This window comes from Bufo bufo, chromosome 6 (assembly GCF_905171765.1).
Source record: "Bufo bufo chromosome 6, aBufBuf1.1, whole genome shotgun sequence".
Classification (NCBI taxonomy): Eukaryota; Metazoa; Chordata; class Amphibia; order Anura; family Bufonidae; genus Bufo; species Bufo bufo.
The window spans coordinates 266,563,920-266,576,980 of NC_053394.1; the positions used below are offsets into that span (position 1 = coordinate 266,563,920).

At 35.5% G+C, this 13,061-nt stretch overlaps 1 protein-coding gene across 17 annotated transcripts in view; it reads right to left on the minus strand.

Moving 5' to 3' along the window:
• Positions 1-12,420, minus strand: part of PAX2 (paired box 2) — a 76,610-nt gene extending 64,190 nt beyond the window's left edge. For 13 of the 17 annotated variants that reach the window (XM_040435896.1, XM_040435881.1, XM_040435884.1 and 10 more), the window contains exon 1: positions 1,194-1,375. In XM_040435896.1, the coding sequence (XP_040291830.1) occupies positions 1,194-1,236 (43 nt within the window). In that variant the 5' untranslated portion in view covers positions 1,237-1,375. Of the gene's footprint in view, positions 1-1,193; positions 1,553-11,945 lie in introns of those variants that run through there. The other 4 variants (XM_040435895.1, XM_040435894.1, XM_040435899.1 and 1 more) reach the window with 2 other exon arrangements.
• Between the last annotated feature and the right edge of the window lie 641 nt (positions 12,421-13,061).

A 13,061-nucleotide genomic window follows, 5' to 3' on the forward strand; every position in this document is an offset into this window, starting at 1 on the left:
ATATATACATTTATTCCTTTTTATTTAGAGATTTAGATTATATTTCTATTTAGCGTTTTTGCCTTTAGCTTTCCAGAGACATGTGTCCAGCAGCAGGAACCGCACAGGTGAATTGTTTTTACTTTCTGAAATGATACTTTTATTACAATTCATTTTAAAGCTTGAGATCATTTTGCAATAATGTTAAATAAAATATTCCTATAGGTTTACTTTACAGTCTATACAATAGAATGATGAAATGCAGATGCAGATATATATCTTTAGACATATATTTAGCAAATAATATCCTTAGTCTGTTTCTTTAGTTATCGCCATTTATCAGCTTTCCATAAATAATAACCGTGGAATATCTCTTTAGTCCTCATTGTTGCCATTTATCCGCTTTTAAAATATTTATTCTGCATTAATTCAATTTTATATATACTTGATATTTCATTTCATTTAATGGACAGAAATAATAATATTATTAACAGTTACTACTACTACTACTAATAATAATAATAATAATAATAATAATACAGCAGGACATCCAATATTTATGTATTATTATTTCTCTTTTATCAAATACTATGTGGCAGTGTAACCTTCTTTTTACCCGACTGCTTATTTCTGACAGGCAACCAAATAATCCTATTGCTGACATTAATTAATTTAATAAAATAAATTATGTAACGTTTTTAATATGAATTCAGCATATTAAAAATATTATAATATTATATATTACAGACTATTTTATTGAGCTGCAAAATTGTACTATTGGTGGCAGTTTAAAGTGTTTTTATGCAGATAAAAGCATTATGTGTGGCTTTAGACGAATGTTGGTGGAACAGTTGGCATAGGTGGTCACAAGTTAATGGTCACTGGCTTGCAGTGTGCACAGATGGAGCTGTGGGCATGAGTGGTCCCTAATTTGCAGTGCATGTAGATGAAGCTTTGGGCATGAGTGGTCCCCAGTTTGCAGTGCATGTAGATGGAGCTTTGGGCATGAGTGGTCACCAGTTGGCAGTGCATGTAGATGGAGCTTTGGGCATGAGTGGTCACCAGTTGGCAGTGCATGTAAATGGAACTTGCAGTGTCTATACATGGAAGAGTGGGCATAGCTGGTCATGGTCACCAACCTGCCGGGTATGTAATGACTGGTCAGTGTATGCAGGATGCAATGACATTAATAGGAGCCGGGCTCCAGTACTCACGGTGCATGGCCGAGAAGGGGTCTGCCTTGCAATGCATATCCATGGGGAAGCAAATGAAAGGCAGGTATTCGGCTGTAGTCGCCGTTTCGCCTCTGGACGGAACTTCAAGACTTGAAAAAAATAATCTGCACTTCTTTAAAAAGCTCAGACTGCCTCCCCTCTCCCCCCTGTGTTGAGAGATGGGAGCAGTAACCAGGACCGAGTGCAAGCTCTTGGGACAAGCCGGGCTGCAGGTTCTCTGGAGATGGATTAAGTCCTTCAGATTTCCTGGGAAGAAGAACCAATCTGTGGCCAGAAAAGGCTTCTTGTCATGGCTGCTGCTGAAGCCCGTGTGAGCTTTGGACCAGTGTTGCAGAGGATCTCAGGATACTTGTGAGCAGTGGATGATGGAAGGTGGCCTCGGGAAGACTTCTGCTGTCCTCTAGGTCTTTGGTTGAAAGTGTCTGACTTCAAAGCAAAGTTACAGAGGAGAAAACAATCCAGGGGTGTGCAGAATATCAGGGGGGGCAGAGCAGGCTCTTTACTAGGATGAAGCTGAAGTTGTCACTTTAAGGTGGGATGTGTGTGCTAGGAGGTTTGGCTGGAGAATGGAGCCTCCTCTCCCTGTGTGTGTCTCTCTAAAAGCTGCCCCCCTCCCTACACATCCACTCACACACTCACTGCCCTCCCCCTGGAGCTGGGAGATGGATGACTTGTCAGACAAAGGGAATAGATTCCACCACTCGGTGATTCGCCAATGCAAAAAGCTGGAGCCCTAGTAAGGAGGTCCCTGGCATTACCCTGCCACTTCAAGCAGAGCAGAGAGGAACCAGGGAGGGAGGGGGGCAGCGGGCACAGGAGGATGGCACTGGAAGTACACAGGCAGATGAGATAAGCCAACAGTCACCACCACAGTTTCTATTGCTTATTAACACTTTCAGTTACATTACCATGACAATGACTCTGTACATGAGCTCATGGAGGATGATGAAGATGATATAAGGAGTAACTAAAAAAAAAGTTCATATTTTTCTCAGCTCATTAAAAACGCAGATTATTTATTCCCTGTGGTGGAAAGTCCATGGATTTATCATTAGTGAGAAGGGAGCCATAAGAAGTGTATCAAGAACAAGTGAAAAGTGCAAGTGAATACACAGAGGAGCTATCTAAAGTATATCTACATACAGGCTGATATACAAGAAAAGGGGTGCAAGATTATATAGCAATCTATGTATCTCATATCTATTTATCTATCTATTATCTAACTCTAATATATATATATATAATCTTTCTATCTATCTATCTATCTATCTATCTATCTATCTATCATCTATCTACCTATTATCTATCTATCTTCCTGCCTATTATCTACCTTCCTATTTATCTATCTATCTATCTATCTATCTATCTATCTCTCTACCTATTATCTATCTATCTATCTATCTATCTTCCTGCCTATTATCTACCTTCCTATTTATCTATCTATCTATCTATCTATCTATCTATCTATCTATCTCTCTACCTATTATCTATCTATCTATCTATCTATCTATCTATCTATCTCTCTACCTATTATCTATCTATCTATCTATCTATCTATCTATCTTCCTGCCTATTATCTACCTTCCTATTTAACTATCTATCTATCTATATATCTATCTATATTCTTTATAGTTTGTATGACATATATTACAATAATATAATAATATACTTTGTGTCACACAAACAGACACACAGACTGTGCACATACATATAAAGTGCACACAGACTATGCACATACATGCATTCATACACAAGCATACACAAAGCCTCCCAGGCCACATATACACTTTCCCATATATCCATAGACACACACAGAAATATATTCCCTACCAGACATATATACTCATGCAGAATTATATTCAATTCTCTTTACATGAGTTTGGTAATGGTACAGTCATTTAAAATGTAAAGGTTCTCATTCACCTTATGTATTCTGCTATTTGTATCTATACAGTAATATACCACTTATTCACAATGTAACAGTTTCATAATGGTAGTGATACCAGGTGTGATGCTATATACCCCTACATGCAGGCACACAAAACAAGTATACAACCCTGCATAATATATTGTCCATGTTTTCCCCGAATAGCCAGTCACCTGAAGGAGAAGTCTCTATTTTTCACCCCCATAGTGGTTTTCTAATGAAACATTATTACATGTCCAGTCCCTTTAGACACAGCACTTATTAGTCATTTAAAGGCTCATACAGAGCCACTGGTGCATGCTGCTTGTCCACACTACGCTCTCCTATGAGCAGTCACCCTGAACCTGCAGGCAGAGCCCACACTGCTGATACAACCCCCATCTGATATGCTTCTCATGTTTTCCTCCTCCTGATATAAACTGGATATCATTATTGTTCATTCTGCAGTAAATAGATGGAAGTGGTCGGCAAGTGCTGTAAATGCCAGCTTGAGTTAAAAAGACTGTGACCAAGCTCTGTTTTATCTGGTGTATTATTCTTGTCACCTGTAGATGGCGCTCTCTGGTCTGGTTTTAAATCTTCATGCTATTTCTATAAGGAATGGAAAAAGTTTTCGGTACACTTTTTAACCCAGTCTACACTTCACTTGGAATGAGCTAGGAATTGACATCAATTCATTACATATCACACCTTGGCATCCAACTCTGGTTTCTTGCTTTATTTTATGGCTAATAGCTCATTTTCTTCTGTGCTATGTTAAAGCCCCTTATGAATCAATAAAGTAGATGTCCTGAAGAATTTTCCTTTGAGTACTGGTATTTTAGTGGCCCTTTCACCTGTTTCATTGTAATGATATTATTAAGATTTTAATAAAAACCATCATCATCATACACAGCATTGTTTTCAGTTCTGTGTGGCTTGTCACTTCTATCACAAATTACACACACACACACACACACACACACACACACATACACACACATACACACACACACTATAACCAACCTATTGGAGTTATACAATAGCCCACACTGTCTGGTGAATGTGTCCATATGTGTAATGTAGGAGAACCTGCCATGTGTACAATGGTATAACCACTGAAGAGATGAGAAAAGAAAACACATTACACATACACAAGGTCTTGTGGGGTTTAAATGTGACATTTTTCACACTTCCAAACAATGAAGTGAAAGATCATTAAAAGCCCTTAGAACTCCCTGGGATCTCCACCATTTTACTGCAGATAACAAAGTGCAAGCAAATTAACCCAATGGTTATTTGCTAGGTTTATAGTAAGTTTATACCTAGACAGAAAACTGAATATGATCTATCTATCTATCTATCTATCTATCTATCTATCTATCTATCTATCATATATATATATATATATATATATATATATATATATATCTCCTACACAAGACAGTCTAACTAGTATCTATATATCTACCTATCTATTATCTATCTATTTACCTACCTATCTATCTATCTATCATTTATCTATTATCTATCTATATATCTATCTATATGTCTATAAATCTTATATCTATCTATCTAAAAATCATCTATCTATAATCTATATATCCATTATATATATATATATATATATATATATATATATATATATATACATATATATCCTGCACAAGACAGTCTAACTAAAATCTATCTATCTATCTATCTATCTATCTATCTATCATCTATCTGTCTATCTATCTTATCAATCTATCTCTATATGTCTATCTATATCTCCTACACAAGACAGTCTAACTAGTATCTATTATCTATCTATTCTATCTATTATCTGTCTATCTATCTATATATCTATCTATCTATCATTTATCTATTATCTATCTATCTATATATCTATCTATATGTCTATAAATCTTATATCTATCTATCTAAAAATCATCTATCTATAATCTATATATCCATTATATATATATATATATATATATATATATATATATATATATATACATATATATCCTGCACAAGACAGTCTAACTAAAATCTATCTATCTATCTATCTATCTATCTATCTATCATCTATCTGTCTATCTATCTTATCAATCTATCTCTATATGTCTATCTATATCTCTTACACAAGACAGTCTAACTAGTATCTATTATCTATCTATCTATCTATCTATCTATCTATCTATCAATCATTTATCTATCTTTCTATATGTATATGGTACAATCTTATATCTATCTATCTATCTATCATTTATCTATTATTTATCTATCTATCTTTCTATATGTATATGGTACAATCTTATATCTATCTTTCTATCATCTATCTATCTATATATCTATTATATATATATCTGTGTGTGTGTATATATATATATATATATATATATATATATATATATATATATATCCTGCACAAGACAGTCTAACTATATGTCTATCTATATATCCTACACAGTCCAACTATAATCTATCTATCTATCTATTTTTCCTACACAAGACAGTCGATATCGGTGACTATTAGGCCTAAAAGTAGTCCTATAAATGATTTGTGCTGGAACTTTTTTCTGGTTAGGGTTGATTGGTTTGCTCAGCTCCTAGCACCAGACTTTAAATTAACCTTTTTCCCTCTCTCTTTACAGAGAACTTTTCAAACCCCACATTTACACTTCAAAAAGGTCCCCGCCTCAGTGCGGAAATTTAGAGGAAAAATAAACTTTTCTCTTTCCCAGAGAGAAACTAGAGATAGTGATCTGAGGACTTGCTTCAATAGCTTTACCCTTCCAGCATCACTACCACCAATGCACATTATGCCGAAGGATCTCAATTTTAATACCAATCATCATCATCATCATCATCACTGTGTCCTGGAGATTGTTTCCTTTGGCTCCATTCTTTTAAGTTTAATCAAATTCTCAGTGTCTGGTTGGGAAGTTACTATTTCATGTGAACGCTATACATACATTCACGATCTTATCTGTCAAATCAGAGGGCGACTTTTCCTATTTCCTACTGTCAACCATCCAGATTTCCATCAGACACTTATTATCATGATAACCCTCCTATATTCTGTGTTTCATTCATCTTTAATATATTATCATCCAGGGCAATATTACTAAACAAAGCTCACTTCTCATTTAAATAAACAAGCTTCAGGGGGATTTTACATGAAGATCCATATGGAGGTTTCCACCTGCCTGTCTTCTGTATTACTGTGGACTGATACACAGATAGTCATCCCAAGCTGCAGGAGCTGAGGAGGCCGCTTTCTGATCTTCAATTTTGTATCACATCATATCACATGCTTATTCTAGAAGGGGTGTAAGGTGCTTCAGTTAGACTATCTATTTTTCTTTCTTTCTTTCTTTCTTTCTTTCTTTCTTTCTTTCTTTCTTTCTTTCTTTCTTTCTTTCTTTCTTTCTTTCTTTTTCTTTCTCTATCAATATATCTATTATCTATCAATCTATCTATCTATCTATCTATCTATCTATCTATCTATCTATCTATCTACACTTTATATTTAATACTTTATATTTTTAGATTACATTTTAATTTCTTCAGAATAATTGAAAGATTGCGTTCAACTATATATTGCAAATCAAGAAAAGTAACGAAAAATTAAAGAATATGATATAATTTATATTTATTTGTATTTTTTTCTTTTTACCCCATTAAATTATTTCCTGCAACAAAAATGCAAGAGGCTGGTGTAAGACCCTGTGGAAGGCTGTTTTTTTGTTGTTGAGCTTCTGGTACAATACGGAACACCACAGGCTGCAATTTCACACTCCACAGCACAATTACCCTAAAGCTATCCCTTCCTTCTCTCATCCAAGACCCCCTATTTCCTTTGCTCTTAATACCACTGCATATGTGATCCCAGTGTATCCAGCACTGGGGACTTAGGCACAGGTATCGCCGGAAAATAATCATAGGGAGGGAAGTGGGGCCAGGTAGACATAGAGAGAGCCTGGCATTCTTGTGGTGCCCTTCTGTGCCCTCCCTGAATAGGCCACTCGTGTTCTCCTTATGTACAGCACGACACTTTAACCTCTTCTCTATACAAATACACAATACAAGGGGAGACCTTTTATACTACCCCGATCCTCACTGCTGGCAAATCATTGTACAAACATAACTTCACTGAGTAGTGGAGGAAAAGGGACATTGACCCATGGAGAAGAGATGAGATATGGCACATAGCAGTGTAGGAATGAGGAGATATACTGTACAAGGGCAATTTGTGCTCTCTGACTTTGGAGAGCTGGAAGGAACCAGTGTGGTTAGATGTGCTTTCCCCATAAAAGTGCAAATGAGTGAATTATCCGCCTTATTAAAAGCCCCTTTTAATCAGCAGTAATGAAGGATCCTCCTCCTGTCTCCCATTCTGCCCTTGCAAGGTTACATCGCCCCGGGCCCTGCCACAACTGTTCACACACACTCACCAAAAATAACATTTATATAACCTCCCAGGGAAATGTGGGAAAAAGTGAAGGAAACCACAAAATACATCTATATATCTATCTCTCTAGCAACACATAGAAATATATAAAATACAATGTACATTAGATCAATATTTATGACACATTACAAATTATAAATCATGTTTTTTTTTAGAACATCTTTCTCTTTAGAATGTATAATATATATATATAAATAAATAAATTATATATATATATATATATATATATATATATATATATATATATATATATATATGCATAGGACCAATTAAAACTTTTAAGTATATTTTACACATTTACTTTTATTTTGTTCGAAAAAGTTACTTTTCCAAGCTTTTATACTTTCCTCTCCTGGCGGCAAAGGCTCTTTTAGAGTTTTTTTTTTTTTTTAATAATGATTAACCCCCTTTGAAAGTAAAAAAGACTAAGTTTGACGTGTAATTAAAAGGGGTTTGTTAGAATGGCAGGGAGTCATTCATCTCCAGCATGAGCTGTTAATGGCCTCTGGGTTTAGTGAAAGAGAAAAGAGAGGGATGGAGGGAGAGAGAGAGAGAGGGATGATGATGAGGAGGAGAAGGGTGATGAGGAGCACTGGGGCAGAAGATCTGGAGTGAGTGCAGGTAGATAGGAGGAAAGCCATATTCTTTATCAGGCAGAGAGGCATGGAGGTGCCAGGATGTGAGTGAGAGGAGGGGAGGGAGTGTGTGTACAGTGATCAGCCATCATATCCTCCCAGCAAGCTGAGCCTAGGGAAGGATGATCAGGAGGTCTCTGGAAGAGGAGGCAGAACAAGCAGGTGGACACAACCTCCACACTCACTCCAGGACAGGGGCACACACATCTGGACATTGCTCTGCTAAGGTTTGCCTGAACTGTTTATTTCCTCTATGCTGTCCCTTTCATATCACCATTGATGGTCACTCCATGCTGCTTTATGTCCCTAACAGGTCTGTCCATGTCACCACAACTCAATAAAAGCCTCTCCTGCTGCTGCTGGTGACCACTGTCTTGTATCTGCTCCTCTACTTCTGTAAGTTCTTCCTCTCTACTACTTAAAGAAATAATACCTATACCATGCTATCTTCTCTCTAAAATGAACAATCACATGGCTTGTAGCTTGCTTAATTCAATTAAATGTATATCTATAGATCTATCTATCTATCTATCTATCGCTCTATCTATCTATCTATCTATCTATCTATCTATCTATCTATCTATCTGTCTATCTAGAATCTATCTATCTATCTATCTATCTATCTATCTATCTATCTATCTATCTATCTATCATCTCCTGAATGCGTTGATGCTGCTTCACATTTTACAAACAGAAATTGTTCTAAACGAATTAACCAATAACATTCCAAAAGTAACCAAATTATACTCTAGTAATTCATATTAATGAACAACAGCAATAATAATAATACTACAGTTAAATATGTATTCTAAATGCTTAATAAATATGACGATTCTCCCTAATTTCTATGGATTTTCGTTTTAATTTGTAATAAATATTGCATCTGTTTTAATTTTCGTTTTCATGGCCATTTGATGTCATTGTATTTGGTCTTGGCGTGTGGTGTAGAAGAATAGGCCCCTATCGGGCTCCTGTAGCTCCATCTATTATAATAGTCCGAGGGGAGACAGTAGGAACTTCTATTCTAATCCATCGCTTAATATAGGCAATTGGTGTTGAGGTTTGTGCCCCCAGGCTCCCTGTCTGTGGGTGGGAGGAGAAGGGTCAGTCAGATCATTTGCTAATTCTTTATCCTTAAAATCCTGACAACAAGGCACTTAAAGAATAAAAGGCAGATTGAATGTCGGATTTCAACGGGAATCATATTAGATGGTGTTAAGAAAGGGTTACATTACTAATCAGATAAAAGGACATACACATAGACTGCAGGTCAGATAATCTGTACAAAAGGAAATCAGAACAAATCAATGAAGGAATTGGTTGCAGTTAAAAGCATAAAAAAAATAAAATAAAGATCATCCCTTTGGATATAAGGAATATTCTGCTGTATATCATACAGCATAATCAGAAAATGAGACAAATCACACAACATCGCGTAGGTGACACTGCAAGAAAACTCAGGTCAGCGTGGCCAGCACTGAACGGGTTAATCTTGTCTTGTAAGTTGCAGAGTGACGGTGAAAAGTTTTGCTTGACTGTATCTTTAAGTCTCTTCCACTGCATGTCACTAGAGCCAAGAGAAAGAGAAGGCTGCTCACCCAGCTCCCAGGCAAGGATGGCTATGCACAGCCATATTAACCCCCCAGAGTTCAGTGCTGGGAGCAAAGGGGTTAATCGAAGATGGATATGAAGCACCAGAGAAAGTGTACCAAAGTCCTGAAGAAAATATAAATGGTATCTGTGTATTATGGTAATAGAATACAAAACAATATACTATGCTATATCAGTGTAGTATAGTTCATAAGAACTATATATTGTATAGCATTGTGTAGTAGAATTACAATATAATGTCAGTATGTAGAATAATATATTGGTGTTGAATATATCAGCATAGTAAAATATATCAATGTAGAATAATATATAACATTATTAAAATGTAACAGTGTGTGTGTGTGTGTGTGTGGGGGGGGGGGGGGGGTGTAATAATCATGGTGGAGATTGATGAATTTTTTTTACAATTTTGTATTTGTAAACTTTATCATGAGAAATAAAAAAAAAGTTTAACAGTGTAATATAAACTATCAGTGTAAGATAATATAATATAAGGATGTATAATAAATCAGCATAGTGTAGTATTATACACTATATCAGTCTAGCATAATATAATGTAACGTTGTATGATATATCAGTATAGGAAAGTGTAACATAGTATAGTATAAACTATCAGTGTAGCATAATATAATATAAGGATGTATCACACATCAGCAGAGTGTATTATACACTGTGCTATAAAATATCTAGATGTGGCTAAATATCGCTAGTGTAATATAATGTAATATGATATCACTATTGCATGGTGTAGAGTAATGTGATATATTACTGAAGGATAATATAGCATAGTATGGAATAATTATAGTGTAAGACAATATAGTGTAATATCAGTGTATCATATGTTTTCATAATATAGTGTAGGGTAATAATAGCAATAAAGCATAGCAGTGTAGAATAATCTGAGTGTAGCACAGCATGGAATAATATAATACCAGTGTATTAGAGTATTATATCAGTGTATATAATAGTGCAGCATAATATAAGTGTATTGTAGTAGCATAGTGTAGTATGATTAATGTAACATAGTATCTCATGATTTAATATCAGTATTTCATGTAAAATAGCAGTATATTAATATGATATAATATATTGAAACAGTGTGATTGAAGCATAAAGAAATACCACGTCAGAATATGCTACAGAATATAAGAAAAGAATGAAATATTGTCGGTAAGGTTAAAATTCAGCCAGTCTTCTTGCAAAGGGTTAAATTGGGTGTAAAACAGAATTTTAGGTAGTGTTGCAGATGCTACCCATAGAGGGGAGAAACAGAGAAGAGGGGGAGCACTGAGGAGTCCCAGCCAGTCTGATCCCATTAACTCTGTCCTTGGGTTGAATATTTATACGGTCTGCGGGGTGAACAGATGGACTATCAATTTAATTTCATCTTCAACACCATCAGAGATTGATTTTCTACTCGCTTTTAATTTTGCCATAATTAATTGTATCATTACAACTGTTTTCTATTGATCTCCCTATTTAAAGCTGAAATGCAAAGAGGGATTCACCAGATCCTAACAACACAGTGAAAAGAAGGAAGAAGAAGGGGAGGGAGAGAGGCTCAGAAACTTTACCCGGACACAACAATTAGGATTTCTCCCAGTGTTTTCTTTGCGCCCTTTGGGAGCCTTAGCTGTTATACAGAGAATATTTACTATAATTTATTCTGTATTATAAAGGTACAATGATTCCTCCAGTGACATTGTCCTGCCATGTCATTACAGCGATGTACTAATGAACCTGCAAGCATGTGTCAATATTTATTTTGGCGAATTTTCGTTTTATTAATATAATTTATTATATTAATATAATTTAAATATACAATAAAAGGTAGGTGATTAAAATTCCACAATTATCTTTAAAACAAACTTCTTAGAATGTATTAAAAACGAAAGTCATATTTTAGCAACTTATGAATTATTGTAGTAACTATGAAATGTATTACATTTTTGTTACATCAAATCATTTTATTGTAGTTCATTTTTATTAGATTTTTTTTCTAGAAGGAATACTAGATACCTATTAAGCTTTTATATAAAACCTATTATTGCCATCCCTCATTTCTCTGAAAGTTCTGCATCTTACAACCTTAAGAAAAAGTTTGTAAATGTCGCATCCACCTTTTCATCCTCCTTGTCACAGTTGCAGGTTCCTGAAGCTGCCCTTGGACATGGTCCTCCTTTCAAGATTTCATGGAGTAGGAGCTTTGTCAGGTATCCCATGTGCTCCTTACCTGGTTCTTCTGTGCTGTGAGCCATACACCTCCTGGTTAATGGCCCGTCTCTCACACAGCACCACTAGGTATGTCCAGCCTTCTGCACTCTCCCCTCAGCTGGGTGCCCTGGTCTCCCTGCTGGATGGAGCAGTCATCCACAACTAAACGGTTTAGATAACTCCAAAAGTCAAAGAAAAATACTGCCCGTTGCTGGTGTGAGATCCGATCAAAGAAGAAAGCGTTTAAGAAGATATAAAACCTCTGCTACTATCTAAAGTCCTCCCAGGTCCAGTTCAACAGAACATTAGGAGCCTTCAAAAACACCAAATAAAATGATTATGGTTGTATTAATATTATTTCTTTCTTTTTCCAAGTTTATTCCAGAATTATGGAAGTTTCATAATTATTGAAGAAGTTTCACAGGGAAGAGATATAAGAAGTTTGCTGAATTTCAGTGGAAACGTCCATGAGATCTTCTACCGCAAAACTACCACAACCTCACAGTCTCCTGTTGAAACCTCATTATTCAATTAAGACATAGATTTTCATAATGCCACCAAACAACTATCCCAAAGCTTAAAGCAACCCAAGACAAATCTCCAGCCCTAAATCCCAGTCTGCTCCACCGCTGCAACCTAAAGATTTGCTATTGATTTAAGGATGAGAGAGTCTCTGTCAGGTTCACAGATGGATTCGAAAGAAAAATGAACTATTTGCACATTGATTCTTCATTAAAGTTGCATTTATGCGTTTGCTAAATTGGTTTAGAAAAGTCTATATTTTTTTTTTTTGCTGTAACGTTATTGTCAGCCCTGAAGCTTCTAGGCAAACTTTCCAGCTGAAGATCCTATTAGGCAAACTATGCAGATGAAGCGCACAATTACACAATTTTATTATTTATAAATAATGCATTCCTTCATTTATTAACGTATTATTTATACAAACATAATTTAACACTGAATTATTCACAAGACTTATTTTTTTATCCATCTTGTACAGTGTTGTAACTGCTTTTTGTGAG